This window comes from Oryzias latipes, chromosome 19 (assembly GCF_002234675.1).
Source record: "Oryzias latipes chromosome 19, ASM223467v1".
Taxonomy (NCBI): domain Eukaryota; kingdom Metazoa; phylum Chordata; class Actinopteri; order Beloniformes; family Adrianichthyidae; genus Oryzias; species Oryzias latipes.
Genome location: NC_019877.2, coordinates 22178826 through 22197190, shown reverse-complemented (window position 1 = coordinate 22197190; position 18365 = coordinate 22178826). Strand labels below are relative to the sequence as shown.

At 45.0% G+C, this 18365-nt stretch overlaps 2 protein-coding genes across 2 annotated transcripts in view; both read right to left on the bottom strand.

Moving 5' to 3' along the window:
- LOC101163933 (dual specificity mitogen-activated protein kinase kinase 6) overlaps positions 1 to 4053 on the bottom strand; it is a 44340-nt gene extending 40287 nt beyond the window's left edge. Inside the window, exon 1 of the mRNA XM_023949369.1 lies at positions 3023 to 4053. Coding sequence (XP_023805137.1) covers positions 3023 to 3113 — 91 coding nt within the window. The 5' untranslated portion in view covers positions 3114 to 4053. The remainder of the gene's footprint in view (positions 1 to 3022) is intronic.
- Positions 4054 to 4151: 98 nt separating this feature from the next.
- btbd17 (BTB domain containing 17) lies at positions 4152 to 9079 on the bottom strand. The gene is made up of 3 exons (XM_004080759.4): positions 8882 to 9079; positions 7899 to 8190; positions 4152 to 6728 (listed from the first exon to the last, which is right to left on the bottom strand). Exons 1-3 carry the CDS (start codon positions 8955 to 8957, stop codon positions 5654 to 5656), a joined length of 1443 nt encoding a protein of 480 aa, XP_004080807.1. The 5' UTR covers positions 8958 to 9079; the 3' UTR covers positions 4152 to 5653.
- Positions 9080 to 18365: the final 9286 nt, after the last annotated feature.

Sequence of the window (18365 nt, the reverse complement as noted above, 5' to 3'; positions counted from 1 at the left end):
CCTGGGACCCCAGCTATTCATCATTTACCTTCTCCCTCTTGGTCAAGTACTCTGTAAATATAAGATTCACTTCCCTTGCTCTACAGACGACACTCAGCTCTACATCTCCACCAAGCCAAATTCCTCTCTTCCTCCCTCTTCCCTCACCAGCTGCCTTCTTGCAATAAAATCCTGGTTTACTGCTAATTTCCTAAAACTAAACAATGATAAAACCGAACTCCTCCAGATCGGCACTAAATCTGTTTCAAACAGAACCAGAACTTCTCCATTCCCTTTGAAAAGTCCTCCATTTCCCCCTCCCCTCAGGTTAAGAGTCTGGGTGTCATCTTTGACAGCACCCTCTCCTTCACTTCACACATCAATAGCATCACCCGGTCTGCCTATTTCCACCTTCGCAGCATCCGTCGTCTTCGCCCTTCCCTCAGTCCTCATTCCACAGCCATCCTGGTGCACAGTCTTATCACTTCCCGCCTGGATTTCTGCAACTCCCTTCTTTTTGGTTTATTACAAAAAGACTCTACGAAAACTACAATATGTTCCAAACCCAGCTGCCAGAATGACACCTTCCATCCAACACATCACACCTGTTCTGCTGCCTATTCCCCCCATATCTTGTTATTCCTGGCCTATTTTAAATGTATATTTTATTGTATATTAATTTGCTTTTATTTTTATTTTCACTTTTATGTACGGCGACTTTGGGTTCCTAGAAAGGGGCCTAACAAATAAAATTTATTATTATTATACCTTCCATCACTTGCATTTCTTTTACATACATGCACAGATGGAAACCTACAAAAACATAGGAGAAAGGCTGCGTGCATGTTCCAGAAGTGTCGACATTTCTGGGAGAAAAACACGTCCATTTATGTTGTTTTCAGGAAACAGCGGCTTTCAGTCGTAGAGCATAAGATTTTCCTGCATGTCACTTTTTAGCTCAAGTAAAGAGAAAAGGTATGAATAGTAGGTCTGTTGAATAGCAGGTTTGTAAATGGGCTCATTGTCAATCATGGGCTCACTGTAGCTCAGTGGCTTGAATATCCATCTCCTCGTTTCTTAGTCTGTGGTTTTCTTCCTATAGACGGGATAGAACCTGCAGCGCCTCTGCGCCGCAGCCGGCCCCTCTGACTTTCTGTGATGTTGCTCGAGCTGTGTACGCTCCCGCTGAAGGTCTTCTGCACATGTAAGCACCGCTAAGCTTCCAGTGGAGTAAAAAAGTATTGATTTAGCAGGCGAGTGTGTCTTTATGATCCAAACAGGCAGAGAAACTGACAGGTTGTTACAACCAAAATGACCCAATCCAGTGAAGCCTCTAGCAGGCGATGTATATCAGTCAATGTCACTGTGTGGTCAAAGCAGAACAGGAGAAGCCAGACTTTCTGCAGAAACCTCTAACCTGAGGCACTGGACCAACTGCTAATGTGAAATTTACCTTTTGTTTTTGTGTGAACAGAAACCAAATCCCAAAGTCAGAAACTATGCATGCACTAGTTACATATGTAAACCAGCTCTTTTACCAGCTATTTCAGAATTGTCAAAGCCTTTTTGATAGGAGGTGAAACGTCTCCAACTTTTAAAAAAAACCAAGTCCAGATGACAACCTTTAAAACTACTACTATGATGATATCATGCACTAATTAGTGTTCCCATTCCAGGTACAACTGCCAATCACATCAGCAATCACATTGCAGTGATGCTTTCCCATCTGCATGACTTAGCATAACATGTTAAACAAATGCTCAAAAACAAAAACATTTAATGCAAAAAGCTCCAACTGAGAAATATGTTGGTGTCCTTTTCCTAAAATAAAGTTTGAGATCAACAACACTGAGGACTCCTGCTTCCTCGCAGCAGCAGCAGCTGACAGTTTGGCCCCGACGGTGACCAGTGGAAGGGATTTCGCTGCAAGCACCATTTTGTCCCCTGAGAAAAGTCACTGCAAAAATCGGAGCTGTGAGGACAATCTTCTGTGTGATTAACGGACTGCTCAGCAGCAGCAGCAGCAGCAGCAGCAGCAGCAGCTTTGTGCATCACGCCAACGTCACCCAGCGACAACAGAAACCCACCTCTGTTCTCAGGAAAGCCCCGGACGGACTCATTCATGCAGCAAACATAAATAAAATGTGTGCATTATTCATCACAGGATGAGCTGGCTGCAAAAAGACAGTTCCTCTCCGTAGGTGGGCGGGTGGACACTTGACTGTACCAGATAAACAGGCTTTGACTACCCGGGGATCTCTCTCTCCTACCTGTGTGTTATGCAGGCCCTGTAAATGTTATGCAATGAACCAGCCTCCCTTTTGACTTCTGGGAAAACATGGAGGAAAGCCGCCACTGCAGCTGTCCTGGAAGTTGGATTCACTTCTGATCTTAAATAGCCCCCCCAGGCTGAACAGATCCGGTCGGTGCTCCTGCAAACTGTGTGCTGGACGCAAACATTCTCCCAAAAGGAGGCCACTTTCTGCAGAAGGGTGTCCTGTTCTAAACACACCACCTCCTCTAATGCCCAGCTCCGTCTATTCTTAGATTTTCGTTTTGTCTCCTTCCTAACCGACTTGAACACACTGACAGCTGCAGCTTCTCCTGTCTTGACCCCAGCGTGCAACAAAGCATGCATGTGTGTGCTCGTGGCCCTGGGGGCACACGCATGCATGCTTTGTTGCATGCATGCGTGTGCTCGTGTGGCCCTGGCACGGGGCAGCGTGCAGGCAACTCGTGCAGACGTTATTGTAAAAGAGTTGCCGCCGTCCTTGCGCGTATCTCGTGACTGTGCGCCCTGTGCTAAAACATCCCTGCCCGTGCGCTAACCGACAGCGTCATTCAGTGCGAGCGAGCACGCGCACCAGCATCGTGTTACCAGGAACTGTGCAAAGGGGAAGATCTCAAACAGGAAATGCAACTGACCCTCCGACGCCTTCGAACTTTAAAATGCACCGGCCGCGCTCGCCCTGCAGCGGTGCATGTGGCGGAGCGTGCAGCCGTGATTGCATGTCGCTGGTCGTGCACGGATCGGGCGTCTTACCTCCCCTTGGCTGAGACATTTCCCCTCTGCTTTGAAGAGGGGGAGGGGAGGCACAAAAGACTTTGCCTTCTCTCTCGCTCCCTCCCTCCATCGTCCCTCCTCGCGCTGGAGCTTCTGGCGGCTCGCTTTGCAAACAAAGATGCAAAAATACGAGCCTCGATCTTCATGCACTTTGAGCCTTTTGGCGTCCGAAGCGTGCGTGTCCGTGCACGGGCCGCTTGGCTTGAATGCACGGCCCCCTCCGGCGTCGCAAAAAGAGGTAATTCTGCAACTGCTCTGCAGAGAATCCGCAGCAGCACTTACATGATGGGCCAAGGCTGGCAGCTGAAAGCTCCTAACTTGGATCAGAGTGAACCCCTGCGAGAGAACGTTCTTCCTGCTTGTGGTGCAGAGGATTGTGGGAAATGGAGTTCCATTCGTCAGAAAGACTGTAGAAAAATAACCCAAGCTTTCGTTGCATGTTTTTTTTTCCAGTTTCATTTCTTTTCTTTGCCCTTATCTGTGTAAAAGATAAAGCTGACAAACAACACATTCGTGACTCTAAAGACAAACTGTTGTTTCATTATCGGTTTCAAACATGATGAATATGATGCAAACTTAAGATGACAATAATAGTGATGACACTACTTTTGGTTTTTATCTCTATGTTTGCATTAGCTACAACATCAAGAGTATAACAATAATGCAAAACCTGCTTGAAACGCAGCAGGTAGAAGCTTAAACTCTCATGCATTCCTGCAGAGCAGGTTCAGGGCTGATGTGGAAAGAGATTACAGTTACTTCAGAAATCCCGTTTTAACCCTTTTAAATGACTTTCTTTAAATGTTGACTTTGAATGAGCAGCATCAGGCATGAAAGTGGTTGCAAAGACGCATTAATGCAACATTAGAAAAGACAATCTTTGGCTTCTTCTGCAAATGCAAACTAGCACACTTTTGCTTTTATTTTCTTAAGCTTTGAAATGAAATTCAAATGATTATATTTGACTATTTGTGCTGGATTACTTATGACTCTATTTCTTTGCAGAGAAAATCATCTATCAGGCCAAGAGGCAAAGAAAACCATTTTATCATCAGGATTTGTTGCCTTTCTAACTACAAGTTTGATCAGAAATTGATGAACACTTTCTGCTTTAAAAAATTCAATTTTATTTATTCATTTTGTTATTGTGTAAGTTTTAACAATTAATCACAATGAAAGGAAAGAAAACTAATTACATCAAACCACACAAAACAGCCAAAACATTTATTTTCAGGCAAAATCTAAAAACATCTACCGAAGAAAACCACAAATGAAAAAATGAACCAGTGTGTTTCACAAACTACAAACATGTGTGAGATTATGTTTTATGACATTGAGATTTATGTGAAGAAGGTAATAAAAGTACTGCTGGTGATGAGAATTTAATGATGAAATCCCTTCCTGATCAAAATGGGTTTTTCCTTTTAGATTGAAATCTAAAAGATTCTGTTGGCTTGTTTGAACGACAACCATCCAACACTGGACCAACAGATGTGAACCTTCATGTTAAAAAGGTTTTTCAGTAGCACCATATTCTAGAAAAGACAGACGACACGTTAAGGCCGTGTCACGCAGCTACTTTGAACATTTTGCACATTTTCCACATATTAAATTTCAGTCTTTCGTGATCCATGTGATCTACATCAGTCATACGTGTTTCCTGTGTTCCTCATTCGTTGATGTGCGCAGATGTCTGTTGAGGGTTTTGGTCTTTACGTGAATTCAGTTTCAAGCTTTTAAAAGATTTTGGTCAGTTGAGAATGATGCCGTATTTTACATCGTTTAGACGCAATTTTTACGTAAATCTCATGTAATTGTGTGTGATTTTTTTGTGAGATACAAACACAAATGTGTGTCTTTCCACGACAGTTCTACGTTTGACGTTTAACAGACTTTTCCTGCATGAACCATCGATGTATAACTTTTAGATCACGTATACGGCGCACAAATCACGTTCAGATTACGTAATTGACGCAGGAATCACTAATTTATTGTATATAAACATCACAATAATCACACGGTTCATGTTCTACATTGGTTTACGTGTTCTTTGCATGTTTTATTCATACTTCTGTGGTTTTAATGTGGTTCATTCCTGATACATCTGTGAAAATTTCATGCAAAGACCACAACTTTTCTCCACGTATGTTCGACCCATTTCCATCCGTGACATATGTGCTAAATGTTCGAAGCAGCTCTGTGACTCGGCCTTCAGCAACAAGCCTTCCTCTGAAAATATTCTTGGCTTTTCTCACTGACAAAAATTTCCTGGCATGAATTTAAAAGTCTTACATTGTTAATTTTGATTGAATTAAAACATCAGGATTGTTAATTAAACATCGGGATTAAAGACATGTAAATAAGTGGTAAATCCTTGAGAGGAAAACAGGGACTGGAGGAGAGTTCCTTTCTGTTCCACGTTTGAAATCTCAGTGTCATGCATTGGGAAGTAGTTGTTTGGTTTTGTGTCAGTGAGAAAATCAAGAAAGTATTTTTGAGACAAATGTCATCACAGTGTCCCTCAAGGACATGATAAACAAGCGCTTTATGCAACCAATCGCGTTCAGATCCCAGAACGGGACCTGAGCGGTCTGCCTCTGAGTGGGGAGTCTAGTTCTTTGTGGTTATGAGGGTTTGGTACAGAGGTTTCACCACAATGTGGAGTAGGAGAGAGCTGTCAACGAGATATTCGGATGTCCGGCGGTACAGGTCGGCTTCAGCCAGGAAATCTCCGTTTTCTTCTGTGCTCTGGTGGAAATTGTACACGTGCTTCACCACCAGCCTTCCCTGCTGCTGGGCCATCACCAGCACCGTCTTTTGGAAGTTCACGCCAGCAAAGTCGGCACTGGACGTGGCTGGAGTGATGATGATGCGAGGACGACCACCTTCCACCCGCGCTGGCTGCATGGCCCCCGTTTCCGAGTACATGGACCTCATGCTGAGGGGTAACCAGCGGGGCGAGAACAAGGCGTTCCACGTCACCCGCTTGTTGGCATCGTGGCTGCTGGGTCCCAGCTGGGTCTGGAAGCTGGTGCTGCGGTCATCCCGTGTCGGGTTGTTGATGGCCCAGGGCGCCCCCCACACAGGAGAGAGGTAGTTCCTGGGCACGAAGAGGCTGCAGTTCACATCGAAGTATTTGGCCATTTGCAGTGGTGAAGCTGAATGAAACTGGTAGGACATGTAGAGAAGGTCTCGCACCGACTCCTGATAGCGAGCCAGAACTGTGGATTGGGTCTGCAGGCGGAAGAGCTCTCTTGGTGGCATCATGGCGTAACGCACAGCCCTCAAAGCGTTTTCTGCCATCAGCCCATCCGGCTCGTTCTGAAGAATCCAGGCTTCCAGCCCGGCGAAAAGCTCCATCTCGCTCTGCAGGATGAGGTCGGAGCGCTGCAGGAGGGTCATGAGCAGCTGGCTGCTGATGGTCAGCCACTCACCGCTCTGCAGCACCGACGACAGGTTCCAGGCCAAGTACTGCAGGCAGCTGTCCCTCAGCGTCACGTCTTCTGCTTTCAAGGCATACTCGTACCAGCTCGCCACGTGACCCGACCGGGACTCTCTGGCCAGATTCTGGGTCATGTAGTGGGTCACTCCCTGTTGGAGACTCAACACCTGGTATTTAGTGGCCAGTTTGTGCAGAGCGGTGGCCTGGTCTGGATGCAAGGAGATCTCTCCACAGTACAGATATCTGCACAGAGAAGGGAACAATGCTGGTTTTAGCTTCATGGTGATCAGACGGCTCCCCTCCCTCCTCTGTAGTTCTGGTTTCACAGCAGTTTCCTCAGAGGACTTCCACATTCTTTGTTTCAATAAAAAAAAAAACACTGTGCAACAGTGTGGTACCCTGACACAAGCCCATCCCTCCCTGAAGTTATAACTAACACAGAAACCCTTGGTGTGTTATCGCTCTGGTTTCTACAAGAGTGTTTGTTTTCATTACATTCCTGAGGGTAAACTATGGATTCATGGTGAACTGTGAGACTGGTCGTGTTTCTATCAGCCAGAGATGAGACATGAGGACCTGAGTCCCACTTGAATTTCAGGTTTGGGACTTGTACAACAATCTTTATTTATTCTTTTTTCTATATAAAGCTTACTTTACAAGTTTTTGCGTTGGGAAGGCAGAAACGACAACTGTCTGTTATTGTGTTCCCATTAGTGGTTTAAAAGTAGCTAGATGACAGTTTATAACTGCAAATGTTCATTTAACTAGAAGTTTTAGACCACATATCAGACTTGGATGTGTAAGAAATCTGATAATAATCCTTGTATCACACCAGAGCGGTGCAGCGCTTATCTGCCAGAACACACACAGATTTGTTGCATAACTGTTCATGCAAAATAGCTCAGGTACATTTTCTACAGTTTCTACAGTAATTGTCCCTTTTTTCAGCATTAGTGTGCATTTTGACACCTAGCTCAGGCTGTGTTTGTTGACATTTATTAAATCACAACCTTCATAACCTACTGCCCTTTATTATTATGGCATCTTTTGAAATATACCCACATTCGGTGCCTAAAGGTTTAAAAAATATTCAGGAATTTTCAATTTGTGCTTTTATGTACAGCTGGAAGACATCTTTTTGGGTCACAGATTCGATGAATCCGTTTTTAAAGAAACTCATTAGGGGTTTGTGATAGAAATAGATTTTTGCATTGATTGTTGCTGCAGCGCTGGCCCGTCAGTGTCTTACCACTGCACCACAGGAGCTCAAATTGAGCTACACAGCAGTTTCCTCATTAATCATTTGGTTTTATGTCCACCTCTTGATGGAGCGTCTCGTTTGGGCTTGTGGGATGATCCGTCCGGACTCGGACAGGTTCGGGGTGGGGTGGATGTTGAGCACTCCAGACTCACCTGATGAACTTGTCAAACACAGCAGCACAGTCAGAGCCCTCTCTCAGCACCAGCGTGCTGCTGTTGCGGCCCAGCAGCATCTCCTCGAACACGGCGCTCTGCAGGGAGAGCACCAGGGAGTGAGCCTGGAACACCTTCACCTCGTCTGCTTTGGGGGTCTCCACCCGCAGAGACACGTCGCTTCCATTGCCCTGAACCAGCAGAGCTTCCAGACGCTGCACCACAGTCAGGGAGTGGCTGATGGTGTCGCCACTGCTTCCTCCATCCTGGGCGACATCGACCTTCAGCACGTCTGGTGAGAGAAGTTGGTCATGTGATGCTCATGCAGCTGGACATGGTCATTAATTAGGGCAAACAGTGGGTCAGTGTCATCAAAATCCATGCCATCGATCAGCTGAGCTGCTGCCCGTCTGCCTGATGATGCATTGTGGGTCATGCTTAATTAAAGCTTGATACACATTGACCCCCCCCCACCCCACCCCCTGCCTCTGTGAAGGAACTGCAGGGATGTGAGCGCTGCTTCATGGTCTCTGGGTCCAGTTCCTCTTTCTGACTCTCGAATGTGTGACACTTCCTTCCTGATGCCTGATGCAGACACAGCACCGCATCGAAGGAAAACCGTCACAGCTGACAGACACACGCTGCAGAGTGACAGGAGCTCGGGTCAGCCCCGCCCACAGCGCCGTCGAATCAGGGACTCTGCTAGTAAGAAGTTAGATTACACGTCTGATGAAAGCAGCATTTTGGGGCAAAAACTATTAAACATAAGCTGCAATACGTTGTATATATTGCTTCCATGAAAAAGTCTAATTCAACCTTTTTTCTTTAGTTATAAACTAATGACCCTCATCCTCTTTTCTGTCCATCCTTATGGAGATAATCATTCCATCAGTCTTTACTAGAAACCCACAGTTAACAAATCTTCCCAGTAAGGTCTGTTGTGGAGGATCAAGCGCAGTACCTGTCATTCTCCAGCATCTTACCTGCTGCAGCCTCCAGGTGAAACCATGCAGCCAGAAACAGCAGCCCAGCCAGCAGGCGAGCGTCCCGCTTCTCCATCTTCTGTCGTGGCTGTTCTCGGAGCCTGAGCTTCCTGCTGCCCCGCCGTGGAGGAGGAGGAGGATCTGATGATCCGGCCACATCCAGTACATCCTTACCGCTGTTATTGATTAGGGGGCGGAAACATTTCAATTGGCTCTTTGTTCTCTCTACAAACTAAAATACAAAAAAGTAGAAACCCAAAGTATTAAGCGATTAAGTCTTTGACACAATTTTCTAAACTTTATTGGACGTTTTGCTGTGTATATTTCAGCTCTTTTCCATGTTCCGTCTGTCTGTGACCCTCTTCAGCAGTAAAACAGTGACATTATGCTTTTACAGCAAACAGACGTGTGACTGGAGTCAACATGTGGAATTTCTACTCCATAAATGATTTAAACCTGTTGGTATGGCTCCTTAAACAAAGAAAAACCTTAAAATGATCACAGAAAATGTGCAACTAAGAAGACTAGGAGAAAATAAACAGTTGACAACAATAAAAACAGACACCTCTTTGATTTGTTGTGGTACAGAATCTTTTAAAGCACTAAGGATAAGGCTGTTCAAGCTTTTCTGCATTCACGCCAGTGGCAGGCTGTGAGTGAGCCTTCTGCAGCGCTCGGCGGGCAGTTTGGTTGCACTACAGAGCGAGCTGCTCCATCTGTCTGAGCTTTAAAGGGTTTCTTCTGCTGACAATGGTGACTGATGCTAATGTTTTTGCTCATCATCCTGTTGGAACCGGAAACTGTGATCAAACTTGGGCACGTTTGGCTTCAGAAGGCTTTCAAAGTCCAGAGATTTCAGATTGTGCGCGTGGCGTCTGGATGATTTGGTTGCTCTTTTCTTTTAGATCGTCTCCTGAAACAGGGCAGTCTTGACCTTTATGTTGAATGTTTTTAGAGGTCATTCATTCTCTTCAGTTTTCTACTTTAACCTCCCACTTCAGAACCATCTGGATTATTGTCCTTACCTTGTTTTTCCATACCTCTCTTTCTCTTTCTGTGGTCTGATCTTTGTGTCGCTCACCTTTTCACCAAACAGACCAACAGTGTTTTCAGCCTTTCAACAGGCAGACAGACTGGTTACCTGTTTAAAGACACCTGTCATGCTGATAATGTGAACACACCTGAGATTTGATGAGCTCTTGAGGTCAGATTGTTGTCTGTCTGTTTCATGAGGTTCTTTTTTAATTCGTCTGCTCATTCGGCTTTGTCTTTTTTATTGTTCTTGTCAGCAACAATTGTAGGATTTTCTTTTATTAACCAAAAATTCAAACACCTTTGTGTCTTTCAAAAGGATCTTGACAGACAAACGGCAGCTCTGACTGAGAACCCTGTTCATTCATCAGGATTGTTCAGACAGGTCAGTTATTCTCTGCTCTTTGTCATAAACAGCTCATTTGAGAGACCATGTTATTAGCCCTCCTGATCAATACAACCCATGGTCAGAGTCTGAACATGCAGACATGTATGTCAGCGTGTTCACCCAGTTCAGCTCATTTGCGTGACACATTGTCATCTAGAGTTTATTCACCGCTGCAGGCAGAAAAACGCTTTATTAGGTCAGAGAGTCAGTCTCCTCATTAACATTGATTTAACACCTCATTTTAAATCCTCAACCATGAAACAGAGCTCCATCCTTTGTGTTTGAGTCTGTCCCGTGTCCTGGTCGTTCACACAGCAGTCTTCAGCATGCAGATCTCTGCCCAATCACTGATGCTCTGGTCTTTTTCTACAAATACAACAACTGTCTGTGACTTTCCACTGAAACTGGAAAATGTGTTTCCTACTCAGATCGGAGCAGCGTCCGTAGTTATGCGTCGCTGTACCGGTTCCATTGTGGTGAAGAGAGCTGAGCCAGAAAGCAAAGCTCTCAATTTACCGGTCGATCTTCGTTACAATCCTTCTTCTTATTACATGTCAGACTGTACACAACCTATCCTCCCTCCGACTCATGGTCCCCCGCCTTAGTTCTTTACCAAGCTGGACTTTTGCTCAACCCATAAGAACCCATGGACACATCAGTGGAGAGCACGCCCACAGGGTCACAACACAGCCAGGCGTAGTGAGCCAGCCCACTGAGTGTCTACTTAAGCCGACGTGGGGAAACACAGGAGGGGCCACCATGGAAACTTCACACAAACCTATCTGGGGCCCACATTGTCTGCCACTTTTTGACACTTTTGGGGCCCACTTGGCCTTGCTAGAGGGGCCTTCCTCCAGCTGAGAACAGTCCAAAATTCCCTATCAAAATTAAAAGTAGAGCAAAACAAGTATTGGACGTGAATGTTGGACATGAATGTTCTTCAGGGGTGGATGATGGAATTTAAAAAGAGGGAGGGAACCCAGCCGCCCCCCCACCTAGGCCCCCACCACTGCAGCAGCGGCAGCCGGGACCCCCCAAAACTCCCACAGTACAGTAGATAGAGAAAGACCGCCTGCCGGGCAAACACATCCGCCACCCCTGGCAGGGCCGGCAGAACCGCCACAGCGGCCCCCAACGCCAGAGAGTAGGGGGGTGCAGGGGCAGAGAGTGGAATCCCCCAGCCTGACCCGTAGAGCAGCCTCCACACCACCCCCAGGCTCAGATGTGATATGATCCCTGGCTCCCGGTCTTGCCAGAGAGCTCAGGGATCCCTCTCCCTGCGTGGAGAGAGGGCCGCCGGGCCCAGGAAGCCAGCGCCCCAGGAACAGGGCCGCCGCAGCAGAGGGCCTAGGTTCCCTCTGCCAGGGATGGGGCGGGGGACAGAAGATCAGAAGTCCCTCTTCCTTGTGTGATGTATGTGTGTTAGTGAGCGTGGGTGTGTGTGTGTATGGGTGTGTGTGTTGGAGTGAGTATTTTGTGATGTAAAGGGGGTGTGTGTACTAAAGGGGTGCAGTTAAAAATGGCGGGCGCACTGAGAGGACATCCACTGGTTGCTGGCAGTGATGTCCAAACACCCCCTACCAAGGGTCCTAGATGTCCAAATTGCAATTAAAACCGAGGGGGGGGGGGCATGTTCCATACGGCAACAAAGGGAATCCCTCCAGGAGCAAGCCCAGATCCCCGCCCCCGAGTTCAGCAAGCCCAGGTCCCCGCCCCCAAGCACCGCCCCAGGGAGAACTCTGCTCAGGCCTCGATGGGAATGAGGAAGCCGACCAGCCGGGGCAGCCACTGATTGCCTCAGTGGAGACCCCCACCCGTCAAACCTCCAGGGCGCCATATGGATAGAGGACCAACTCGCTCCCCCAAGCAGCCACCCCCAGGACGGGGCCGACCCACCCACCCGCCTCCCCCACTTCTGGTTTATTTGGACACATATTTCATTTACACTTGATGATCTGGAAGAAATTCAAAAATCTGGAAAACTTCCCTGTTCAGTAGTAGGAATTGCTGTCTGAGTCTCACTGCTGGAAGTTTGGAGAAAGATGGTCTGGATCCACTTTAGGTCGGTGGTTCTGATCGTTCAACATGAACCGGTGTCAAATTTGAATCAGATCATCAACCACAAGTTATGATATGAATGGAATTGTTGTTCAAATGAATCTTTACACCCTCAGCAAAAGTATAGTTTTACTGTAACAGAAGCTTCCCAAAAACTGTAATAGTGTTTCTCTCCACTAGAGGGCGGACTGGTTGCATTCACAGATTCCAGATTCCAGTGGGATTTGAGGCAGGAGTGTAGAAACTCCAAGAACACGTAAAGGAAATTATAAACTCTTTAGTGCAATCTCAAATTTTAAAGTTTGAGAAATAATCAGACTGAGACCATGACAGTCACAGAATCCCTTCATCATCATGAACAACTTTGTCAGTTTTTGTGATTGGGAGACATAATGTCTGTAAAAATAAAAGTAGAAAACATAGAAGACTTTTCTTAATGTGTAATTTAAAAAAAAGAAGCTCCAATTGCATTTAAATAGGTGATTTCTACAGTTTTTTAAATTTTTCTGTACCTCAAGTCCACCTCAATTATAAACAGAAGTGTGTTTTAGTTTCTGTGTAGAAAATGCTTCCTCTAAGACAGGGCTGTCAAACATACGGCCCGCGGGTCGTATCAGGCCCGCCAGGTGGTTTAGTGTGGCCCACACACGAAGAGTAAAAATCAAAAGGATGTTTGAAAAAAAAAGCACGTTTCTAGTCCATTCCTGTGGCGAGTTATGATTTTTTTAAAGAAATAACCAAAATGCGCAATTCCGCCACTAGGGGGAGCAAAGGAAAAGCAAAACAAATGAAACAGCAAATATCTGCATGTGCCAAAAGGGAAACCTAACAGCTCTGTCTCTGGGTAAGATGTAGTTTGGTTCCTCGTGAGCCTCAGCACTGTTACATTGCTATAAGAATGATCAGTAGTGATACAATAATGAACAAAATGTTGTCAGAATGATAAAATAAGGTTGAAGTGGAGGGCTGAGCTTTCCAGGAAAAAATGGAAAGAGTTTTATTTGTTCATGGAGATGAATGCAAAACCTTTGTGATTGGTATGTCATCAACAGGTCGCAGTGCTCAAAGAATATAAAATTCAGCACCACTGAGACTCACCATAAAGAAAAGTTTCACTGTTTGCAGTTTAGAAAAGAGAAGATTTATCAACTATTAGCTGGACTGACAAAATAACCGTCTGCATTTACTGCAGCCGTGACGTCAGTGATGGAGCAGTGACAGATGCCTGATTGCAGACAAGTTGGAGCAAACATCTAAACCATTTTCTGATGGTGAACTTATGAAAAAAGGCTGAAGGCTGCAGAAGTCTTGTTCCCAAAAAGCAGTCGACCTTTGCCAATATGAGTCTATCAAGGCTTACAATTACAGATCCAACATCTCTGAGGAGACTTGGGTGCCAAATGAAGGAATCCAGTCATTTATTGTGTTTTAGTCACTACTGATGAAAGCACCAACATCACAGAAAATTTACAGTTGTACATATTTATTAGAGGTGTTGAACAGACCGGTCAGGAAGAAGGCAGGTGTTATAACAAAATTCAGGCAGCAAACCAGGAAAAGACTCTTGGACATTTCATTGTGTTTGACTCACTTGAATGACAGTAAATATGTTTTCTCACAGGTTCTGAATCCTGATTTTGATGGCAGGGTGAAGTTTCAGGGGAGAAAGAACGTTAGCTCCAAATTCTTATGTTCAATGTTTGCGAGTTTAACTTACTTCAATTTTTCATTGATTTGCACATTTACATTCTAGGTAGGGTGTTTCATTTTTTTCCGCAGCCCCTCTTGAGTTTATTATTGCGATTTCTTCAGAGTCCGATGTAAAATATTCAGTCTGTGAAATATTCAGTAGACCTTTTTTTAAGTGAAATGAAATTTTTTTTAAGATATATTGGCTCCCCATGAATGAATGTGTAATAATAAATGATTAGGCTACCACGTTGGTTGAGGCATTTTTACCAATTGAGTAAATTAACAAAAACAAAGCTGCTTTATTTTGCTATAATGTTACTGGTCCGGCCCACTTGAGATCAAACGGGTTGAATGTGGCCCCCGAGGCAAAATGAGTTTGACACCCCTGCTCTAAGATAATCTCTGAGTTTACTTTTAAATTATTGTAATTTCATCTTTGTTCGTTTGTCATGGCTCATCTGTTGGTTTGATGCTTAAAAGTCTTCAAATTAGTTAAACATGAAAGTACACCAACATGAGACCCACAGCACACGTACGAGTCGACCCCCAAGCAGGGGCTGCAGGTTTTTGGGTTGTCCTGGCCTGTAGAGGGTTGTAGAGGTTTGTCTTTAGAGGAGCACAGGTGTAACCTGCAGTTCCCTTGAGGCTCCTGCAACCACCTCATCAAAGTGGAACGTACCATTGTCGTGTGTGCGGTAGGTGTACTGTATAGAATTTGTACGGATAATGCAAGTTAATCACATTTACGACAGGCGGGTGATGCTGTCGAACGGCACCCTTAACAGAGCACTTCAGTCATTGGAGAGGTATCCCAATGGCTCCTTACTGGCCGCAGGGTGTGTCCCCGTAGGACGCCACATAAACTACACTCTGATTGTCTAATTTCCTCATTTCTCACAGTCAGGCCGCCCACTAAGGACATGCGAGGAGCGCATGCATTTCACCTCAACCGCCCTGACGGTGCAGTGCTCCGGGTTCAAGAGGTCGTTAAAAGAAAGGAAAAATCTGTGGGACACCCCTGCGTCTCACCTACTTCACCCTAACTTTCCCTTACGTGTCACCACAGCCTGACACCTGCAGCATGCCGTAGGAAGACTGTGGCACGAGCATTTATGCCTCACGGGTTCACCGGGTTACCTACGACCTTAAGGTTGCTGCGGGCGATCTGCATGTGGCGTGCAGATTTACCCAATGTTCACCTGCAGTACCATAGGAGGAAGACATGCTGTTAGCAATATTAGAGATCAATATTGCAAAGACAATATATCTTGCGATACATGAACAAACAGCAACACAACCAAAAACCTAGTTTCCATTTCACTAGTCAACAAAACATCAATTATTCTTCAAATGACCCTCGTCTGCATGGGAGGCGAGCAGCTAACACATGAATAAATGGATTTATTTAATTTGTTAAATACTTTAAAGTGCCCTAAGATTTTTTTGCAAATTTAAAGTAACCATTTATTGCAATTTTCGCGGACTCTTGTGATATGCATGTTGCACAGATTGATATCGCGATAACAACAAATTTAGGATTTGGTGTGCAGGCCTAACCTGCAGACAGTGTGTATCCACCCCTAAGAGCAGTTGGGACCAGAACTCAGAGTCATCATTTTGACTGAACAGAGCAAAAAGATGGAAACAAAGGAGAGTAGGCAGAAACTGGGTGAATCTAATCAATAATAATCAGAAAAGCTGGCCGTCTCCCCAAACATTCAGGGTCAATGGCCCGATGTTGAATTGAGTTCAGCCATGTCCTTGAAAAGCTGCGAACTGCAGTAAATCCTTCTGGATAAAGTTGTGAGGCAGGTTCTAAAGCGATTAAGCCTAATATTCTCAGAAAGAAATAGATTGTTTTATGGTAGTACAAGCCACCAAAAAGTGTCCTTAAGTTAGAGGATACAAAGAACATTTGGAATTAAGATATTTGGCCTAAACTTGTACCACTCAACCTAGAACAACACTGAAACAACATCAGTATTTTTACTGCCCTTTTAGTCCTTTCAGTCCTTCACCCAACGAACCGAGCAATCCAACAGGGTGAGAGCTGTATTATTAATATAAGGGAGTTTAACATATGAACCTTTCTGTTGATGTAGATTCTCAGTCATCCAGGTCATGATATACTGAAAAGTTCTAAAAAACATTAACTGGACTGGCGGTCTGTAACCAGTTTCCTGACCGTTTTCTCAAACTGGCTTACCAATCCAAGGGTTTGATTCCCATAGCGGGTGGCAACAGATCAGTAAAGATTCTCCAGCTCAACACCAGTCGGACAGAACAGAAGAAGTCGCTCGGATGAGAGGCCAGACGTCTTCACACCACAAACTTTGTCCAATTTTTTACAACTTTTCATGAACCTTTCTGTGTGTTTAAAATGAAAAAAGGAGTATTCATCTTTGTCCAAACTCATGAATGACATCATTTGCCTTTTTCTTTTTCACTCATTCCATTATGAACATGGTTGTAAGTGTTTCCCAACATGAAAGTGTCCTTCTCGTTTTAGTCTGACATGAGAAGAAGTAGTGTTAGCTATTGAAATGTTTTGTTTGGTCAGTTTATTTACACCATGATTACATTGACATGAAAAAGTGGAAAATATGTACAATTGAATGAAACGTGAGATGGACTTGGCTCATGGATCCAGTTTTGGCTTTCACTATCACGGCCTCTGACATTATTAATGACTTTCTTGTGCCTAATTGTGTTGTCCTCAACAGTGTTTAAATCTAACTGTGTAAGCACATAAACCTAAATAATGACATTTTCTCTGAGTTTGTGTTTTCTTAATGGCAAGAGTCAAATGTCTGTCTTAATTAGATAAATAATTGAGAGTCTGGGGCAGACCAAGTCACTGCTCTGGTATGACTTGAACAAATAGCGTAAAAATGTCAAATTTATCACTATTAAACATGTTCTTACAACGCAGTCTTGAATCACAGCAATACTAAAGCCTAAGACGAGGGGGAACTACTAAAATAAGAGACTCAAAATCTTTTGCGATTTAGTCACATGTAGTGCGCTTGAGTTTGTCTGCAGATCAGATCGGCTTTCAGACACTTTCAGGGTCGTGTTGCCTAATGGCTGCAGAAAAGTGACAGTTTGGAAAGCTGCGGTCATGGCAGGAGTCCAGGGAGACCTGATCCTCACCTCGGCCTCAGATTCAGTCTATCTCACTGCAGAACCTTTGCAGGCATGAACTTCTCTCTGCATTCTTTCATAGAAACAGCAGTTCAAACCAGCATCAGAACAGAGAAGAAAGAGGATTGAAGGGACTTTGAACCATGGTTGTTGGTGCCACACGGGCTGATCTGAGGATTTCAGAAACTGCTGATCTACTGGGATTGTTTACCCACAATCATGTCTAGGGTTTACAGAGAATGGTCCTAAAAAGAGAAAATATCCAGAGAGCAGCAGTTCTGTGGGCAGAAATGTCTTGTTGATGCCAGAGGTCAGAGGTCAGACTGGTTCCAGCTGATAGAAAGACAACAGGAACTCAAAGAACCACTGGTTCCAACCGAGGTCTGCAGAAGAACAACACGTCCAACCTGGAGGCAGATGGAAGACAGCAGCAGAAGACCACACCGGGTACCACTGCTGTCAGCTAGGAACAGGAAACTGAGTCTACAATTCACACAGACTCACCTGGATTTCAACCCAACAGAGAACCTTTGGGATGTGTTGGAACGGGAGATGGACATCATGGATGTACAGCCGACAAATCTGCAGCAACTGTGTGATGCTGTCATGTCAACATGGACCAAACTCTCTGAGGAATCTTTCCAGAACTTTGATGAATCTATGCCACCAAGGATGAAGGGAGCTCTGAAGACAAAAGGGAGTCCAACCCGATACCAGCAAGATGAGTGTGCATTATCAGAAACACCCTTTGTGGGTAATTCCTCTCCCTTGGGGGTTACTGCCCCAAGTGCTCCAATTACCACAGGCACCACTGTCACCTTCACTTTCCAGGCTTTCTCCAGTTCTTCTCTGAGTCCCTGGTATTTCTCCAGTTTCTCATGTTCCTTCTTCCTGATGTTCCCATCCCTTGGCACCTCCACATCCACCACAACGGCTTTCCTCTGTTCTTTATCCACCACTACAATGTCTGGTTGGTTCGCCATTACCATCCTACCAGTCTGGATCTGGAAGTCCCACAGGATCTTTGCCCTCTCATTCTCTACCACCTTCGGAGGTGTTTCCCATTTTGACCCTGGGGTTTCCAGTTCATATTCTGCACACATGTTCCTGTATATTATTCCAGCCACTTGATTGTGGCGATCCATGTATGCTTTCCCTGCCAGCATCTTA

What these genes read in the sequence shown, in the direction of transcription:
- btbd17 (XM_004080759.4), bottom strand. Translation starts at nt 8,957, where the DNA reads ATGGAGAAGCGGGACGCTCGCCTGCTGGCTGGGCTGCTGTTTCTGGCT. An exon ending in TCACCTGGAGGCTGCAGCAG is followed by an intron (nt 8,191 to 8,881) that starts GTAAGATGCTGG and finishes TTCTCTCACCAG; the next exon opens with ACGTGCTGAAGGTCGATGTC. An exon ending in GTGTTTGACAAGTTCATCAG is followed by an intron (nt 6,729 to 7,898) that starts GTGAGTCTGGAG and finishes TTCTCTGTGCAG; the next exon opens with ATATCTGTACTGTGGAGAGA.